At 37.3% G+C, this 19,027-nt stretch overlaps 1 protein-coding gene across 1 annotated transcript in view; it reads right to left on the reverse strand.

Annotated features, from left to right (window-relative positions):
* The window catches only part of LOC142028918 (cadherin-7), a 79,633-nt gene that overhangs the window by 34,486 nt on the left and 26,120 nt on the right, over positions 1-19,027 (reverse strand). Inside the window, exon 3 of the mRNA XM_075022918.1 lies at positions 6,473-6,767. Within this exon, the coding sequence (XP_074879019.1) occupies positions 6,473-6,767 (295 nt within the window). The remainder of the gene's footprint in view (positions 1-6,472; positions 6,768-19,027) is intronic.

Consider the following 19,027-nt stretch of genomic DNA (forward strand, 5'->3'; position numbering starts at 1 on the left):
GATTATTTTTTCTCACTGGCAGATTGTCTGGAACATTGAGACCTTCCATTCAACAGCCCAGGGACCCATTTGGAGGTTAGGTTGCAAATTAATATTGCAGCAATTTGGCAGATGCCCAGTAAAAGTCTTCAACAGAGGATCAGATTCCTTCATAAACTGGATTTAGACACAAGATTAGAGAAAAGCGTTTGTTAAAGAGAGTGTTCATTTTCTGAATGAACACATTTTTGACATGCAAAAATAAGAGCAGCAAGTCTAGAAATCACTCTTTTAGAACAAATTGCAATAGCAAGTATCCAGGGTGAACTTAACATAAGTTGTATTCTTGTCAGTTTTATTTGGATTTTTTCAGGAAATGGGTGGGAGAAAGTTCTGAAATTCTTTATGTCTGATATAGTACGTCCCCCATCCATTTTCCTCAGCTTTTCAATTCTCAGTTGAGTAGAGGATCATAAACGGGTTCTGGGACCAGGTGGTAGGCTTGGAGAGAGAGAGGATTAAGTGCAGCCCTCCATAAAATGGTACAGATTACAAAGGATGGGACCTGCTTGAATGATTTCTGACTAGAAATGATCATTCATAAGATAACTTTATTCACTTAAGTTATGGCTTAGCTAACTCACATTCCTGATCTCTCTTCCTAACGTATCCATGACAAAGTATTATGGTTGCAATTCTATTTTAAATGCAATTTTTCTCTCTTGTGGACTGTCTAATATTTTTGGAAAGGGAAAAGGTTATTCTCAACCTGAAATTTCACATGCAACTATTAAGTAGATGGAATGTTTAAAGGAAATTGGTAGTTAATCCATCAAGTCATTTATCAGTTATGGGACTTAAAATACATCAATTTTCTGTTCACCAGTAACTAAGAGCTTTGATTCAGCATGTCAAACTGATTTTACAGATTACTCTATAATGTAATTTCATACAGGGACCTATTTTAAACTTGCCAGAGTCTCTCCAGCTTTTGAGTACAAGGGTATCATAATGACTATTTGACATCCTGTGTTCTTTGTGAAAGCCAGGCTTACCACATTTACAAAGTCCCTAAGCCCTGCCAATGAAGCTTACAATGTCTGCAAATATTGGCAAAAGTGCTTCTAAACCTCACACACAGTTACGTCTTTGCTCCTTGCTCTTGCCGCTTTCAAGGACTCCAAACCAATACAAGATCAAAGTAATTACAGGCTCTGCAACCTCAACACAGACATTTTGGAAATCTTGCAAGCTTAGAAGTGCTTGTTTGCTGTAAAAATCTATTGATGTAACAAACAAACCCTCTACATTCTATGAGATGAATAAAGTCAGTATCTGAATCTAATTGGCTCTCTCCTAAAACACATAGATCCCTTAGAAAAGGTGTTTTTTTTAGGAAGAAATTCTAACACCAAATCTTTCTGCATTTATCCCACTTAAGTGTAATCAGCAACTAAAGAACAATGATACTTTTCTAGTCCCTTCGTGCTAATCCACTTCTCTCAAACCTCATGGGGGAAAGATCTTTTAAAACAACTACTATTGTCATTATTTCTTTACCAGTTGCACACAAAAACTTTGAGCTTCCAGAAGTCCCATGCTGAGAGGGAGATTTCTGCACAATATATTTTTTAAAAAGAATATGCAAGCTACCATAAGGTATGCTAACTATGTGAAAAGTCCTATGTATAGAAAATCAGTTCCAAGGAAACATAATGCAGAGAAAGATCAGTACAGGAAGATTTCCAGACATTTTCCCAGAGGAAGCAGATTTTTCTTGAAGAACAGGAATTCCTTCAGAGGATGATCATTGCAACACAGGGCTGTCCTACTTTTTCTCGCAATGGATTGATGTCAAATTCATATGCTTATTTTCCTTAAAAAAAAAAAAAAATGTAACCAATAAAGCTCTATGGATGCTCATGGATAGTCAATAAATCTATAGGTTGAGGAAAAATGAGTAGTTGCATCGTAGTTCCAACTACATCACCTTACAAAAGGAGACTTCATGTTCCTGCACTGAAATTAAGTCTTCTTTTTATTCTTGAACACTTTGCCCTACCTCATAACACAGGTGGTCAGCTGTCGTACATGCGTCCAAGATTAGGACTTACAGGTTACATGGGACAGCTAACAAATGGCATCACACCTTCACTCCATCCAACAAAATGAGCGTCCCGGTAAATCCTGTTTATGGCAGCATTGTTCAGAGCCCTGAACTGCAGCAGTAAACAGGACACTAGCCCTAACCCAAACTTTCATTCGTGACTTGTTATAACCTGTAGTTTCACAACTACAACTTTAAATATTTCTTACAGTTTGTGTATCTGATATGGGTCGAAAAAATAAATAGGGGTTATTTACTGAAAAAATGTATTTCCCTCTCAGATATGGATTCCTCTACAATTATTTTTCTGTACAATTATTTTTAGGTACAATTGTCTTTGTAACAAAGCTTGAATATCAGTTCATTAAGAAGAATTCTACATGCAGCAATTTCATAGACTTTTTCAGCAATTGCAGCACATACTGAGGGGAAATCTGTGCTGTTAATCAAAGGGTGTTCCACATATTTCTTTACTGATACAAGCTAATAACACATTGAATTTTGTGTGGCTGGCACAGATTTGTTTTTTTCCAAAATGTTTAAGCCATCATTTTTAACCTAAACTTTAGTAGATAATGATAGATGTTACAGAATCACAGTAATCTGAGAATGTGAGCTATTCAAATTCTGATATTAGGGCAAAAGGAAGCAAGAAGTTTTTGCAGAGAGGATCTTGAATTTAGAACATTATATGTACCTTAACTTACCCAAGTCAAGATTCAGCAATGTTTCTGACATGTTGCAGAGATCAACCTTTCCTGTGATCGGGTCAGATAAAGGTAAGATGGTTGTGGAAGTTTATTTTGAGTTGGAGATCCTTCAAAAGGAACCTTTTTAAATCTCTCAGTTCAATGTTTTAGAAACCTCTGCACAGAGCTTTTTTAAAAGCTTGCTAGTAACTTGTGTGGTATTTTACCAAAGCTTTTAAATGAGTTTGTATGGGAAATGCTTGTGTGACTTCTGTTTTTAACACTGGTGAAATCATTTAAGGGAAAACTGGTTTCTAAAACTAGATGAACTTAACAAATGATTATTTTTGAAACTGCACAAACCTTTATCAAATGAATTGTAGCCACATTAACAAATTAAAAATAGACCTTTAAAGGCAGTCAGTTATTAAAGGCATTGACTGATATCAATTAATGATGTGTAATATGCGCAATACACAAAACAATTCCATGATGGCATCACTTTTCTACATGATATCAGCTGCCACTAGAAATATTAAACACCTTTACTATCAAGTTATCCATAAGACCTGCTTAATTGTTAAGTGCAACAGCCCAGCCTGGTTCTGCTCCATAACATCTGGTATTTCAGGTATCACCCAGAGCTGATGCATCAATGCCTGCATGGTCTTTTCCCTCAGGAGTGTGAAGGGGGAGAAACAGCACCTGGAAGAAGGTTCTACCCTCTCCACCTCCTCTCTCTCCTCCCACAGCCTCATTAGGTTGCCTTCACTTGGGGACAAAACCCAAGACTGGTCCCAACCCAGCAACAAGGTCAGATAAAGTGAAGCAGAGGGGGCTTCTGACTGGAGAGAGATACTGTCTCTTCACTGAGGCTCTCAAAACCCACTCCCCACTTGTACCAAAGATGAAAGCATGATATAAAGCTTTACTTTTTTTTTTTTTTTTTTTTTTAGTTTACTATAAAAATCAAATGTTTCTATCCATCTCAATCGGAAATAATAAATGAGGCAGGAAAGACGTTTGTTGTGCTGGGTAACAAGCAAAGCTGTTGATATCTTTGGAGAGTAGAGAAGATTAAACGAAACCAGAACTATGTTGGGTATTGCAATTTTTATCTCCAGTTCCCTCAGCTATAAGCCAAACAGATCAGCATCTCACATCAGCTTGTTTTTTCAACATCACGGGAACACTCTTTTAGTACTCTTTTAACTATAATTTGCAATCTTTTTGTTTGAAATATAACACTACTCAATTTTTTAAGAGACATACTTAAAAAAAAAAAATCCCTATGATTTTTTAGATAAGCCATAGCTGTGAGGGTTTTGCTATGAATAGATTTACAAGCCGTCAAGATATTTACCCTATCTAGGATAATCAATATAATTGGGCCTGACCCAAATATAATTTGAACCTGACCCCAAGTCATTGCAAATACCAGAAAAGATTGACTTCAATTAGCCTTAGATAATGTCCTAAAATATTTGTCAAATACAATACGGAATCATTATACTTGCATAATCACCCTTTAGGTTAAAGGTTATAGTTCTCCTAGCTTTCTAGTTAATTTGGGTTTATAATCCTATGATCTCTTTCATTTTGTTTAATATCCAATTAAAAATCCTTGTCATGGATATAATTTTAAACAAAATAGGAGAGAGATACTTTGTTTCTCCTTAATATTTCATAAGTGTTCTAGGTGATTAATTAAAAATTGTGTTATATGAATAAACTATGAATTGATGTGACTATGTAAGACAAGTGCCACACAGGCATTTCATGCTAATCCTTAATTCAGTAACAATGCAGTATTTCATAGTTGTGTGATAAATCCCATGAAGATGTTTAAAATGTACAGTTTCAGGAAGCTCATGAAGATGAAATCGCTGGTAAAGATTCATTAAAATGTGCAAAACCAGCTCGTTTTGAAAAATAGTCCTTATGTTCTCCACTGCATACTGGGCACCCCACATAGATTGATTTCCAATATATTTTTTGAACAAATGAAGCATGGGTGAGGGGTAGAGGCATGGATTTGTGTGTGTAGGTAAACCCCATATACTTGTAGTAGTTGTACATATGTCAACATTTAGTACAGGACAAGACAGAGGTAACTCATATAAAAGGGAAAGGAGGACATATTGCTTTTCAGGGCACAAGGCAAAAGTGCAAAAAATCTAATCATTGCTGTGTGCTACAGCTCACTTAAATAATCTAATTCTAAAATAAAACAGCAATTTAAAAAAAGATAAGTTTTTTACAGAAGGTGTTTTTGAAGTGCTGAATATTTATATTTTACAGACTTAGATTATCTGATTATCTCTGTTTTTCCAAAGTGCAGCTGTAAAAGTTCTCAGTACTGTATCACAACTTCATCTCCTCCCTGCTACTCTTCAAAAGCTGTGGTGTCCATCTTTCTTTCCAAGTCTACTGTTGCCTCTTCAGCCATCCACATAGTGTTTGAGTGACAACGAAAAAATGCCACGTATCAAATAAGAAATAGTGTCTATGCTCACTGCTTAGTAAAATAAATAAATAGAAAAGTCATTAGCAATGTTTTACTCATCTCCTACTGGCTCCTAACCTGAGTTTCAAATATAACAGCAATGTTGACTAATGATTGCTGCAGGGCACTTGGGCAGGGAAGATTATTGTTCTCTCTCTAGCTCTAATTTAGAAGGCATTGTTTAACGTCCAAAAAGATGGGAGATGGTATAGAGGAAACCATAGCATATTCTATATGGGCAGTCTTACTGTAAGAGTATCAAATTTTGTTATGGGTTAAAATCAGTCAAGCAAAGGAAATCCTCATTTCAATCACTGTATGTCTCTCCTAACCTGAAGTGAGAATTCCCATACACATATTTCCACTGAAGTAGATTAAGTTCTTCTGCTTTCTTTAGCTTCATGCTTGCATTTATAATTTCAGGTTAAAGTAAAATTTATCAAAATGTCTCTGGGCCAAAGTCCTATCTGGTCTGAATCAAGTCAGCTTTCAAAGGAACAGTGGCACCTGACAATAGATGAGCATTTGGTCTCTTTAAAATTAAGAGATAGTGGATTTGATGTTGAAATTCTTCCCTAATTCAAGCTCAGGAAAAAGAGCATTTCTTCTTTTCCAACAGAGGGTCTGAAGCCTCTAAAAGCCATTCTTCTCTGATTCCATGTGAATTTTGAAACTATCTCAAGTTGTAACCCAGTCCCTGCTGCTTGCATCTATTTCCCGGAGAGCTGGATTTCAGTATTAGAAAAGACATACAGTAAACTGTTACCGACTTATGCAACACTTACCAAAAAAATGAAGCTGTGTGCTAGCAGGAATTTGAAGAGTTTGTTAAGAACGGACTTTATCTGAACAAAATGATATATTATCACCTCCGAGTACCATAGCATAGGTGTGAAACTTATTATTGTTAATGAGAATTATAAAACAAAGCCTCTGGGCACTGGAATGAGAAATACACCATAAAATGCTTATCTGAATCCCTACATAGCTATTTGAGTTTCACAACATTTTTGAGAGGGTAAATACTTAATCTAGCATGTTATTTCCAGTTACGTCTTGAAATATCTAACTGTTGCAGGTGCCTCATGGATAATTAAGTAGCTTAGTGCGATACAGTAAAAAATAATGAAATTTTTAAAAAGGCAATAGGAACAAATTTCCCACAACACCAACAGTGTATTTTGCACTTACCCACAGGAGACATCTCAGGAACTCCAGCAGTGTAAGGACCATCCAGAAATTTTGGCTCATTGTCATTGATGTCCTGAATCTTAATGACGAACTCAGATTCGGGTTCCACAGGTTTATTAGTCAGCCTATCTAGTGCTTGTGCTCGGAGCGTGTAGTAGGCCTGCTCTTCTCGATCCAGCCTCTTTGTAGCATGAATATCCCCCGTGTTCTCATCAATAATGAAAATGGAACTTGCCCCTTCGCCTGACAAGATGTATTTGATGGAACCATCTCCTTTATCAACATCAGAGTGAAGCTGGTGAAAAATTGATGAGAGATGAGATTAACTTACAAGACAGTCAGTGGCATGGAGATATGTAAAAATAATTCTTATGTCGAGCAGTAGTACATGAAATTTTATTGTCCTTGGAAAGATAAGCTGAATGTTTATCGTGCACGGCATGTGAGGGACTATTAGAATCTGTCAGCTTGCTCTTTTGAGCAAGATAATTTCATTCTTTCCTGCAAATAATCTCATTTTCAAATGCATTTGATATTGTCTTACAGTCTTCTCATACCAGAGTTTTACATAGCCACACACATATGCCCATGCACACATATGATTATAATTGTGACTTTATTCCTACCTGAATTTAACAACATTGTTGGTTTCAGCTTATTATCCTACTGAAGGGTGAGACCTCAAACAAATGTCACTATAAACTTAATGTCAGCGTGTGGTTACTCCTGTGTACATATGGGAAGCGACATACTGATTTCCTCAGTGTTTACTGTGTAGAGCAGTAAAACATCAAATTAATTAAAAGGGATTGGTTGATAGATTGCTCACTACTATCTGATGGGCCAGTAACTTCACTTCCATATCTTGTTTTCCATTATCTAACTTCAGAAAAATTCAGAGTCTGAGAAAGACCAAGAAGTGTCCTGGCACCTCCTGAAGCAGCATCAAAGGTCAGGTGTAGTTTCCCTGGGACTACTCCTAGCAGGCACAGAACAAATGTACCTCAGTAGGTCAAAATGTATCTTCCACTGGAATTGCAAGAGAGATTTACACAAAGAAACTTTCTTCCTCATCACGCAAGCTATTTAAAGTTACAGAACAAGGTTCCACAGGTTTTGTAGCTTTTTTTTTACGTCTACTGTGTCTCACCTTCCTCTTACAGAACACAGACTCAAACAATTCTCATACTTGTATCACCAATCTTATTGATCTGGATATCATGTTAAAGTAACACACACACATTTTTAACATGGTATAACTGAAAAGAACATCAGTAAAATTCAAAGTATTTCCACGCTTGTTAAAAAGTTGATTATTACTTGTAAATAGCTGAGGACAATGTTAAAGATGTTCAGATTCTTATCTACTCTTAGGTCTCTTATCTACTTTGTACCTGTCCTAACTCCATGTCATGTTGAGTTTGGAGGTAACTCCACTGTCATCATCATCATAATTTCCTCCACTAACATTTTTTTTCTCTCAGCTGGGAGTATCACTGAGATAGTAATCACTTCCAGAATACATACAGAAAATTGCTATCTCAGGCATAACTTAGCACAGCTGCAAAACCTTTTCCTATTTCAGCAGGGAAGTATTCAAGATCAGTTTTGAATTTTGCAGCTGGATAAAAAGCTGCCTATTTCTTACACATTATTTCACTTACACTGTCTGGATATCTCATACTTATGCAATTACAGTGCACTCCCTCTCTCTTTTAAGGTAGAAATGGAGTCTGAGCTTTGGACTGGATCAAAACACAGAACTAGGGTGTCTAAACCAGAACAGCTACATTTTTTCAAAATATGGCTTATCCTCATTCTGCTGCTACCTAACTCCTGAGATACCTAAACAAGCCTGAGATTTCTTTGGTGGAGTTCCCCGAACATTCAAAGTCCTACTTCTCGGCACACTCAGGAATACTCAGTGCTGACACTGTGAGCAGATCAAGGTAAAATGTCTCTCACATCCAGGCTCTTTCAAGATCCACAGCACTGCATATTCCTCAGCCCTAATGGCTGGGGATTTGTTCATTAAACCATACCTCTGTTCATTTCCCAAATCTGGCAGCTGGGGCTCTTGCTGCTTTTCCAAACTTGACTGGAAGAGGTACCCATCTTCCCTACAAAGGAGCAGTGGCCTGTGCAAGTAAGAATCTGTCTGGCTTGTGTTTGATTTGCTTTTACTTTTTTTTGTCCTCTTTTCTTTTTCTAAGACCTACTTCAGGATGCATAAGTCTCCTATGTACTACAGAGGCATTGTGTGGGCTCCCTCCATAGCCAGAATCCTACAGTCTAGACTGAAATGCTGAGTGTCACATCACCCAAGAAATAACTGAAGTTATGGGATACAAAGATTCAATGCCTTTGTCTTCTTGAAGTGATTCAGTTTTCTCCATATCCCATATTCTAGCAGAGCACTGGTCTTTCTGTGGTGGCTGAGACTCTCCCATTCTCCCTGTAAAAGTTATTCCACCTTTTGTGGCATATGTAAGGATGTGCTGGATGAGAGAAAAGCGGATGACACCAGCATACCCAGCAGTTTATCCGGCAGAGCAGTTTACTGAAGGTTAAAAATGTGCCAGTAGATCTCTTCAGGCAGAGGAGGGAAGGGATTCCATGTCTCAACTTGCTGAAGGCAACATAGAACTCTCTCATGGGGGGGAAGCCGAGTCCATCAGCACACCAGAGTGTAGCACTCACACCTGGGTCTCATGCTGCAGGGCTGCACAGCCTCCCATTCATCTTGTATTTAGAGCCAGCCCCACCCCGAACAACTTTCTAGCAGTGTTTTGAAAGAAGAGAGACCTTCACGGGAGAGGCCAGAAGTGTAAATCCTCAAAGATGCACCGAGTAAGGCTTCCACAACCCAGAGAAAGAAGAAATTCCGTAGCTTCAGCGTTTCCCATTTGCTCACTCAGTGGCTCTGTGATTAACGCATTGGTTTTTAGAGTCCCACTCTGAGGTCCATAAATCTCCTCATGGATTACGCTACAGTGGCTGGTGCCCTGAAGCGAAGTACTGAACAGAAGCCACTTTTTGGAATGATGTGTTGGTAGAAAACTGCTACTACACAGATTAGTAAAGTGATTAGCAGTGACCTTTGTTACTCCAAGGTTGAAGCTCTGGGAGAGCAAACTTCTTTGTATCTGTTACAAAAACTTTGTTCTACTAAGCCTTTAAAAAAACAATGCTGGCCATGCTCAAGTTAGTAAAGCAGCATTCTCTACCTACTTAACCCCAGTAAGGTGATACCACTCAAGATTTAGTTTATCTTTGGCACTATAGTACAATCAATTCTGTGCAAAGCAGTCTTAAAGAATTTTTTTCAACTTTATGTGTATTTTAGTGTCAATCTGAGATAACTTAAAAGTCCAATACAAGAGAACAATGCAAAAATAAAGTAGGCTGACAGAATCCAGATGTATGTTTGGTGCAGTTTTCAGATGACCTTTATTCCAGTTCCATCCAATAAAATCCTTCCAAACAGTGATCTTCAAAGTCATTAATGGAGAGACATCAGTGATTTGCAACTAAGAATAACATTTTTGAATGCAGCAGTCCTGTACCATATTTACACCTCTGCTACTACCAAATGTGACTTCAAACTACCTGTACTTCCAGTTATTTAGTTTAACACCCTAGGAAATGAGAAGTAATATTTTCCTTATATTGTTGGCTTTAGAAAACACTTTGCACATTCCTTTTTTTGTTTGTTTTTTTTTTTTTTGGGGGGGGGGGGGCGCAGAAGCGTGGTTTGGTGTCATCCCACCCCCCCAGCTCCCTTTTTTTTAAGAAGAAATACATTTAAGAATAAGACCTGGAATTTGTTCTTGTGATTAATTTGGCAACAACTATATAGAGTAATGTTAGTCCTCAGGACATTTGTACTTTACAGGAAGGCTCCAGAAAGCATCTATGATGGTGCCATCTACTATGTCTATCACCCCTCCTGCTTTCTACAGAGACATTCATGTAGGAGGCAGAACAGCAGCTGAGGCTGTAGCTGCAAATGGGGACTATGACTTTAGAAACAGAGGGTCAAGACAAAGGCAGTTTCCAATTCTTGTTTCAAGAGACATGGAAGATTCCAGGATTCACTGGGTAAATCTCATCTGATCCCATCCTGGAACATCCCAGACAAATTTTCTTTCAGAAGTAGTTTGCAATAAAAATTGTAAATAAAATTCCTCCCTCTGCTTTCTGAAAGGGGAATGCTATAAGTAAAGATAGTTGTATAATTCCAATTCATTTCACCCATTGCTGTGTCCACACAATATCCGTGATGGTCACTCTCCAGTTTGCCTTGACTTTCAAGTAACCTTATTTCCAGTATGAGATTCATGATCCAATTCTTATATGCTGATCCTCTTGCTTCTTTGTTACATTCCACATACATCTAACATTAAGATTTTAAGAGGTTTGGTGTTGGGTGTTCCCTGCATTACACCATGTACAAGAAAGAGTACATGAGAACAGAAAACGGAAGCAGCAAGCTTCTGCATTTTTAACAGGAGGGTAACTTTTTAATGTTCTAGGAAACTTAGCACAGAGTGAACAAATCTAATAAGAAAAGCCACACAAGCCTTGTGGAGGCATAGAGGACCAGGGTGTATAAGTGCTCTTTTTTTTTTTTTATTATTTTTTTTTATTTTTTTTAGGAAGGTAATATACCAAGTGCCCTCTACTGTCTCTGAACTCAACCTAAAAAGAGGGCACTTACATCTTTTTAGGCCCAACTCCTAAAACTCTTCTCAGTTTTAGAAAATGCTTGTTTGGATATGTGTGAGAGAAGGAAGCAGTCAGGTTCACTCAGTAGCAAAGGCACTATTACCCTAACTCCTTTAATGAAAGCAATTTTGTCCTCACATTTTTTGGCGCTGCAGCAATATAGCTTAGTATAGGGTCTTGTCTAATGCATTTATGTTTATGTGGACCCTTAGGATGATGATTATTCTAGGGAAACCTAAATAATACATTTCCTTCAAGTTCCCTAATACTCAGTAGTTTCTGGATTTTGTTTGTAGGTACAGATCTGTACAACCAATGCTGACGTCATTCTGCGTTACTTGCCATTAAAATATGTTAATGCAGTATTTTTAATAGAGAAGGCCATTTATTTTTATCAGTAAGCAGAGATACTGCACTGCATTAAAAACAATTTATCTGGCCACCACCAATCTGTTTGAGGTCTGAATGAGAGGTTTGCCATTTCTCTGATTTTCAGTTCAGGATCCCTCAAAGCAGGTGCAATGTTCACATGCCTCTCTTCTCCATTTTTTCTTCCCTAAAGATCTACCTTTGCAGTCGTTCCTCCCTGCGGCAGCATGGCCAGTGTTTCATTGCTGAGTTTACAGCTTCTGGGTGAAGAAGAAAAGCACAGGGAGAACATGAGGAGCTGCCAGGTTTTCAGTACCAGCAGGATCAGGTAATGGTGAGAATGAGACAGACAGAGCAACCACAAGATGCTTCAGTACAACCTAGCTCCATAGCTCCCTGAGACCATAAGAAATGTGCACTTATTTGCAGAACAACTGAAAAGTTTTCTCAAGGAGGAGTTACCCTGCCTGAACCCTTCCCTTTCTTGCTGTGAAAGTGCCTAGAAAGGGAGGAAAGGAATGAAAACTGCCTCCTCATGACTGTGCAGGCATCTGTAGCTCTTGGTAATATGGGATTGATGCAACTGCAGCTTTATTGCTGCCTTCTCACTAAAAGCAAGGAGGGACTAGGAAGCAAAAACGGACAAAAGGAAGAAAGAACACCAAGCCAGGAGCAATCTTCTTTTCCATTTTATAACCACAACTTACAATCACAAAACAACTGAGAATTGATTGTGGGAGGAAGACACTCTTGCCTTCATATACATGAGCCACTGCTTTCTGGGAAGACTTAAAAAGGGAACTTGTCGGGTGCATACAGATTAAACATGTAATTGCCAAAATGTGAAAGAAAATAGGTGATTTGAAACAAAGACTTAATTTGGCTATTTCTACTAAATCTTGCTCATCACAACAGCTAGGTTCTTAAAACTTCTGTTCTTGGATTCAGTATTTACTGTGGTTGCACCTAGAAAGTCCCTTTTCCTCTCAGATTATCACTGCTAGTAAGTGTTTTGAGTTGTGATGACTCATAAAGTACTAGATATTTGTATTTTTTTTTCCTTCTTTTTTAAAATATAACACTATATTTGATAACTATCAGGATAACTAAGGGTTCAAAGTTGCTGATTTGGAACAATTTCAATGCAAATAATAACTAACATTTAAAATTCAGCATAGACAAGAGTTAACATTTAAGTAAAATCCAATATGCACACATACCACATTTCTGCAACGTTTAAGGGACTCACAAACACATTAGTTACAAATACAATTGTGGTTTTCAGAGGGAGCTATGAAACTCTCACTCTTGTAAACTGTAACCATATTTCAATATCAACAGCTTAAGATGTCTTTTTTAATTTCCTTTTCAGTGTCATTACAGAAGTCATGTGGGACAGATTCCTCAACATTTTATTGATGTCAGCAAAGGCTTGTGATTCATATAATTGACTTCACACCCAGGCACTAGTGAAAGTATTATTCAGCAGGTAATGATTTTCTTATAAAAGTTTTTTTTCCAAGAAACATTGAGAAAGTGATAAAGGAGCTCCTGGAGGGCTTTTGTTTACTTTTGATTTTATTAATTTTTGTAAAACTATAGTACAAGCCTGGGCTTGGAAAGAAATATGCTGGTTTATGTTCTGTGCTTTCAGTATAAGAGATAACACTGAGTACAAGAGATCCAAGTCAATATAAATGGCCATACCCCAAACCCTAACATTTTTAATTAGAGTTTGAAAAGAGGGAATATGTTTGTAATGCTGCTAGAGTTTCCTTGTTTCAGCAATGTTGTCACTATCGTAGGGAACTGGCACAGACAACTGTGCCACAGTGGCACAATTCACCACTTTGACTTACTAGCAATTTCATGCACTGTTGTGTTGCCTCTAGACTTTCTCATTTTCAGGCAAGTACAGAGATAGTCATGTGGGAATAGAAGGTCCCATGCTGTAGACCACAGTATAACCACGTTATATTTATCTAACACAAGCAGCTGGTGACAGGCTTGCTCAAAAGCCAGTCAGCCTAGACAAGACTTCTGTGTTGATCTAAAACCCTCAAAATTGTGTCTAGGGTGCTCAGAGCTGACCAAAGACCTAAGAGCTGCTGAGACAACTGAGGTCCACAACATTCCTGAGATCTCTTCATATCCACCATTGTCCTTATAGGCTGCCTGAACTCAGACTGTCTCTGAATCCTCCTTTGTCTTGTTATGGATAATACTAGAGTCCTATGAATGACCACAAGCCAACAGATCTGCCCAGGATCACCACAAAGTCAATGAGCAAATGAGAGGTCACTTATCACATGAGCACATTTCATATTCAAGGTAAAACCAGGAGCATCCTTTTGGGAGTACCAGCTGTGCCATCCCACATTGTCCTTAATAGCCCTCTTGCGGGGAAATTTTATGTCATTTGGTGTATTTTGACTTCCAAGATATTCATATTCAACAGTGTATATAAAGCCAGTGAGAACAAAGCTCCATCTACAATCAAGGTATTCATGCAGGTGGAGGATTAAGAAAGCATAGGATAAGAGACATAATAAATAAGAAGGATAAAGAGGGAAGAAAGGAAAGTGAGTTTAAAAAAAACCAAGGTAAAAAAATCTACAAACCAAAAAACCCAAAGTGGATTAGAACATGAACAGGTCTGAAGGACGAGGAGAGAACCGGAATGGGAAACAGGCTGATGAAAGACCTCAAATGAATGTGCTGAGGCAGAGGAGATGGGGCAAGAGGAAGACAAAAGGAGACAGGCAAAAGGTAGAATGACAAGTTGAAATGGGACAAAACAGCAAGGAAAAAATAAAAATTAAAAGAAATGAAAGAAAAAGCTGAAGTAGTAAGTGGAGCTGATCTTCAGTGACTGATCAGTGTTAGGCCAGAACAGTGTTTGAGAGTAAAGCTGTACAACTCTACCAGCCTCTTCTTTTCATGCTCTATTTAATGCAACAGGAATTAAAAAGGTTGATAACCTGAATCTAGTCAGGTGTCATTTTACTGAGGATGTGTATTACTACTACTCCAAGTTCACAAAAAAAGGCTTACTTTGGAGGGGAAGGGGAAAAAAAAAAAAAAGGTGCAAATTAAATTGTCATTGATTTTAAAGTGCTGGAACCAGAGGAGCAAAGATAAGAAACAGGACTGATGGGCAGGGAGAGTAACATAAGTGTCAGCTTGTTCTGAATGAACTAGGCATCGTTCTTAAAAAAAAAAAATAAAATCCTGATTTCCCCTATTAATGCAGTTTCTGAACTTTTTTGCTGCTACAGAATGTATGTTTCTGTGCCTAAAAAATTAAAATAGTAAGAATTTTTATTAATTTACTCAGACTTATTCTCTCCCGTGATCAAACTTGGAATAAGCAGTTAGGTGTTACTATCCCCTTCTTCGCCCATGTTATAACCTCAGTAAAAGTTTCAGATATGTTGGTGGAAGGGTTTAGTGAAAAATATATAACTCTTATACTCTTAAGCGACTGATCAGTGCTCCAGGAGGATGATAACCTTATCACCTCAGCCACATGAAGTGAAGTAAATATTTAAGTTTGCCAACCTTTTCAAGAAGGGGCGTGAAACAGGAAACAGAACAGTGAAACTTCTTTAGTGCCTTGATGGTTATTGTTCAAACAAAATGCGAAGTAGCAGTACCAAAATTCTAAATCTTACACTTCATAACATTCCAGTTAGTATCTAAGTAAGCCCTCAAGGCTTCTAAGTGGAAGACAAAGTTCAGATGAAAGGTTCCTCTAGGAATAAGAGATACTGTCATCTAAAGGCTACTGAGTTGAATAATTAATAGAAAACACCGAAAACTGGATGTGATAAGAACAACCATGTCAAATTTTTATGACTTTTTTCTCTTAATAACACCCAGTTGTGTCTATAGTTATATAATTTAGCTCTTTATATAGACAGTGATATAGTAATTGTGTTTATGTGTACAATGTATGCGTACATTTAAGCGTGTCTATGTATACATACACATGCACGTGCGCACGCGCACACATGTATCTGTTTCCTTATTCCGTCCCCTTCTTTTCCCATCTCTGCAGATGCTGTACTCGCAGATCTGCACCTTCTTCCCTCCCCAGTTTTAAGAACACGAAATGCCCTGTGGCGACAGGGAATTGTGCAGCCAGCCCATTAAGATTAGTGCAGCTACAGGAGGAACTCAGAAGCAGCTGCCGCTGTAGATGGAGCTGAGTGGGCATATGTAGCCGGCTGAGTATTCTTGAGGAGTTTTAATGGGCCATCATCATGACATGTCACTCTCCAAAATGACTATTTGTCATTCACACTCTTAAAAAGACAGTTTGGCAGCTTTGGGAGGTAAAAGCCATCTGTATACTGTGCATCATCACGTACTAATTGCATAATATTTATTGGGGGGCGGGGAGGGGGGGGGACAGCAATACTGTATTGTAGCACCACCAAGAGCCTGCAGGCAACATAACACGTTCGGAATAAGAATGGAAAAAAGAGACCTGCTTTCCCCTCACACACACTCACTTCAAGCTTTTCAGAAATTATCTTGTTAGAATTTGGAATGGGGAAACAGAGCACAGCGTTTGTAAACAATATGCACATTGGAATCCTTACAGACCTGTTCAATATTCAGCTTTGGATTTTTTTGTTGTTTCCCAAACCACTCTCAGTCCATCAGTATTTATTCCTTGGAGGGCTCCTTCTGAGTATTTCAGTAACAATACTGCATCACTGACAAACCAAGCCATAGAGTAGTGGATTTGCTATCCTATTTGCCATATAAAAACCACTTCTGTTTCTACACAAATAGATTTAATTTTTGATTAAAGAAACCAATGACTCAAACCTCATTTATACGAGTGCCTAAAGCAATTAAATCATGTGAAACTACCACTGGAGTGAAATTGTATTTACAAATTCCTGAATGTTTATTCTTACCAGCTGTATTGGGGTCTCTACATTCACTTATTCTCCAGGAAAGGGACTAAGTTCTCTGCCATACATACCAACAGTATTTTCACATGATCCATATCTGTTCATAATGCACCATACTACTCGCCATTATGTACTAAACCAACGTATTTGCTGGTCCAGTGGTTTGATTTATTTTGTTGCCAAGAATCACTGAAGCTGTAAGACAAAATTCTCTTAAAGTCACTACTCTCTATTTCAGCAGTGTAATAAAACTGTGTGAAGATGCTCTGTCCCTGCATTCCCCACATATAGCTTCTATGAAAGTGATCAGGCTTAAAATATGTAGCATGGCAAATAAATACCAAAGACCCTAGTATACTTCATAGAAGAATATCTCAGGGCTAGCAGATGTCCATGGGCTTGGAAAGTTTATGCACGTGTAGCAGCTTAGAGAAACAGAGCCTTCAAGAAACTGCATTCATTCTTCTTCGCAAATTACTTTCCCACTAGACACGAAACAATCTCTGCTTGCACAATATTAATATACATATGGTAAAGAACTGTTTCTTGAGCATACACTTTTCTTGAAATACATATATGTATATATGCTTAAATAGATATATGTTTACAGTGATATGAATAGTTTCAGTGGTTATGCCACTGTACATGGTAAAAAATACATTCATCATTTTATTAATTATTTATGATTTTTAAGGATTTTTTTTTTTATGAGCAGAGAATGCATGAATGCACTTTGCCTTATGGCACAGGAAAGAGGGAAAGAGGGGAGATGAAACAAGAAAGGCAATAGCAGAGTTTATATGCCTGCAATAATGTAAAATGAATGTTTTTACTTTTTCCCTGTTCTTGAAAATACAAATTAGACAAAAAGTATACAAATATACAAATATATACAAATAGAAATTGTTTCTCCCATACTGCTTTTTCTACTTAGCTGTGATAATTCAGGCCTAGGATTTCAACCATGGAAAATGAGAGCATATTAAAGCATCTATTTTTTCATATCTAACCCTGTAATCTAAAGAATTATCTGTAATAGCACTGAGCAGGAAAAATAATCTTACACACTTCTTGTTTGACTACCATATCAATAATACCAAACTTACAAACAAAAATTCATTTGGTATTAAAGTGTTTTCTGAGATAAGAAATGTACTTATACTGACTGTCTTTATTTTAGAGTGGAAATTATACCTCCCATATTGTCTCTTCTTTGTCAAACTACTGATCTATAGTTTAGAGTGATTATCCTGTTTCTGCTTCAACTATCCAAAATAGCTTGCAGCGTTGCTTGGTTGATAATGATTTTTTTCATAGAAACCTGCTTCCAAAGAACATTAGTACCAAGGAATAGATACCCGGAGGGTGTAGAGCTTTTTCTGTTGTTTCTGTTTTGTTTTTATGTTGTATCAATTCCTCAAATTTCATTTGCTCTTGAAAGTTTAATGCTGCTAAAAATCCACTTATAATCTTACCTTGCATGTTAGTGGGAAGTGCTGAAACCCTGACAGACTAGAAGACAATGGTAATATATGTAACTGTAAAGCAGTTGAAGTAATTACTGTGACTAATAGTGTCTGTAGAAGCTTATAAAATACTGGACTACAGAAGACAGCACGATCTGATCATTTTAATGATGAAAGATTTACAATACAGAAAAACTGTAATTAACTGGGTCCACCACCACACTAACCTATAATTCCCTGAAAACAGTTAAGGACTTGTTAAATGAAATTTATGAAACTGTTCAAACAAAGCAGAGTTAACATGTTGGTCTACATGTCCATTTTTAACTTACATAAATGATAATATACATGTCAGGGCATCAGTGTTTGTTATCATAGTTTGCTTCTTAAAAAATAAATTCCTACTGTCTTTCTTTATAAAGTTTGATATGTTTGGATAAATGCAGTACTTAGTGCTGACTTTCCCGAATGATTTATAGTCAACTTGAAATTGATAATTCTTCATATGATCATATTGGTTATGTGATATAAAATGTTTCACACCACCCAGATATTTCTCAAAGCATTTCCACAAACCTAATCCCATAACTATTCCCACTAAGATCAGTAGGACTACTCCTAGATTTAAAGTGCAAAATTAAGAATTTGACACAATGCCCATATCACACATAATTAGTCCCTGGGAAGGTATGTTGGGGAGAGAGTCATAACTACTCATAGCTGAAGTGGGTCAAGGAAATAAAGCAAGAACAGAGAATTTTGAAAGTAAAATTTTACTATAAGATTTTAATGAGTAAATTATTTCATATGAAAAGGGCAGCAATGAAAATCTATAGCAAATCATTACAGTTTCATTGCTAGTATGACAATGTAACATGAAAAACCAATGCATGACCAAATAAAGTGCAGTATTAGATACCCTCCTGTAGACACTTGTCTTGTGTCTTAAACTGAGTTCACTTAAAAAGAGCAGAAGTATCCCTTGGTTAACTTATTATCTTAAAACACAAGTTACTGCTGTCAGTGTGTTTACATTTCATTTGGAATCTCTTTTTCAGTCTGCC

Source organism: Buteo buteo, chromosome 3 (genome assembly GCF_964188355.1).
Source record: "Buteo buteo chromosome 3, bButBut1.hap1.1, whole genome shotgun sequence".
Lineage (NCBI taxonomy): Eukaryota > Metazoa > Chordata > Aves > Accipitriformes > Accipitridae > Buteo > Buteo buteo.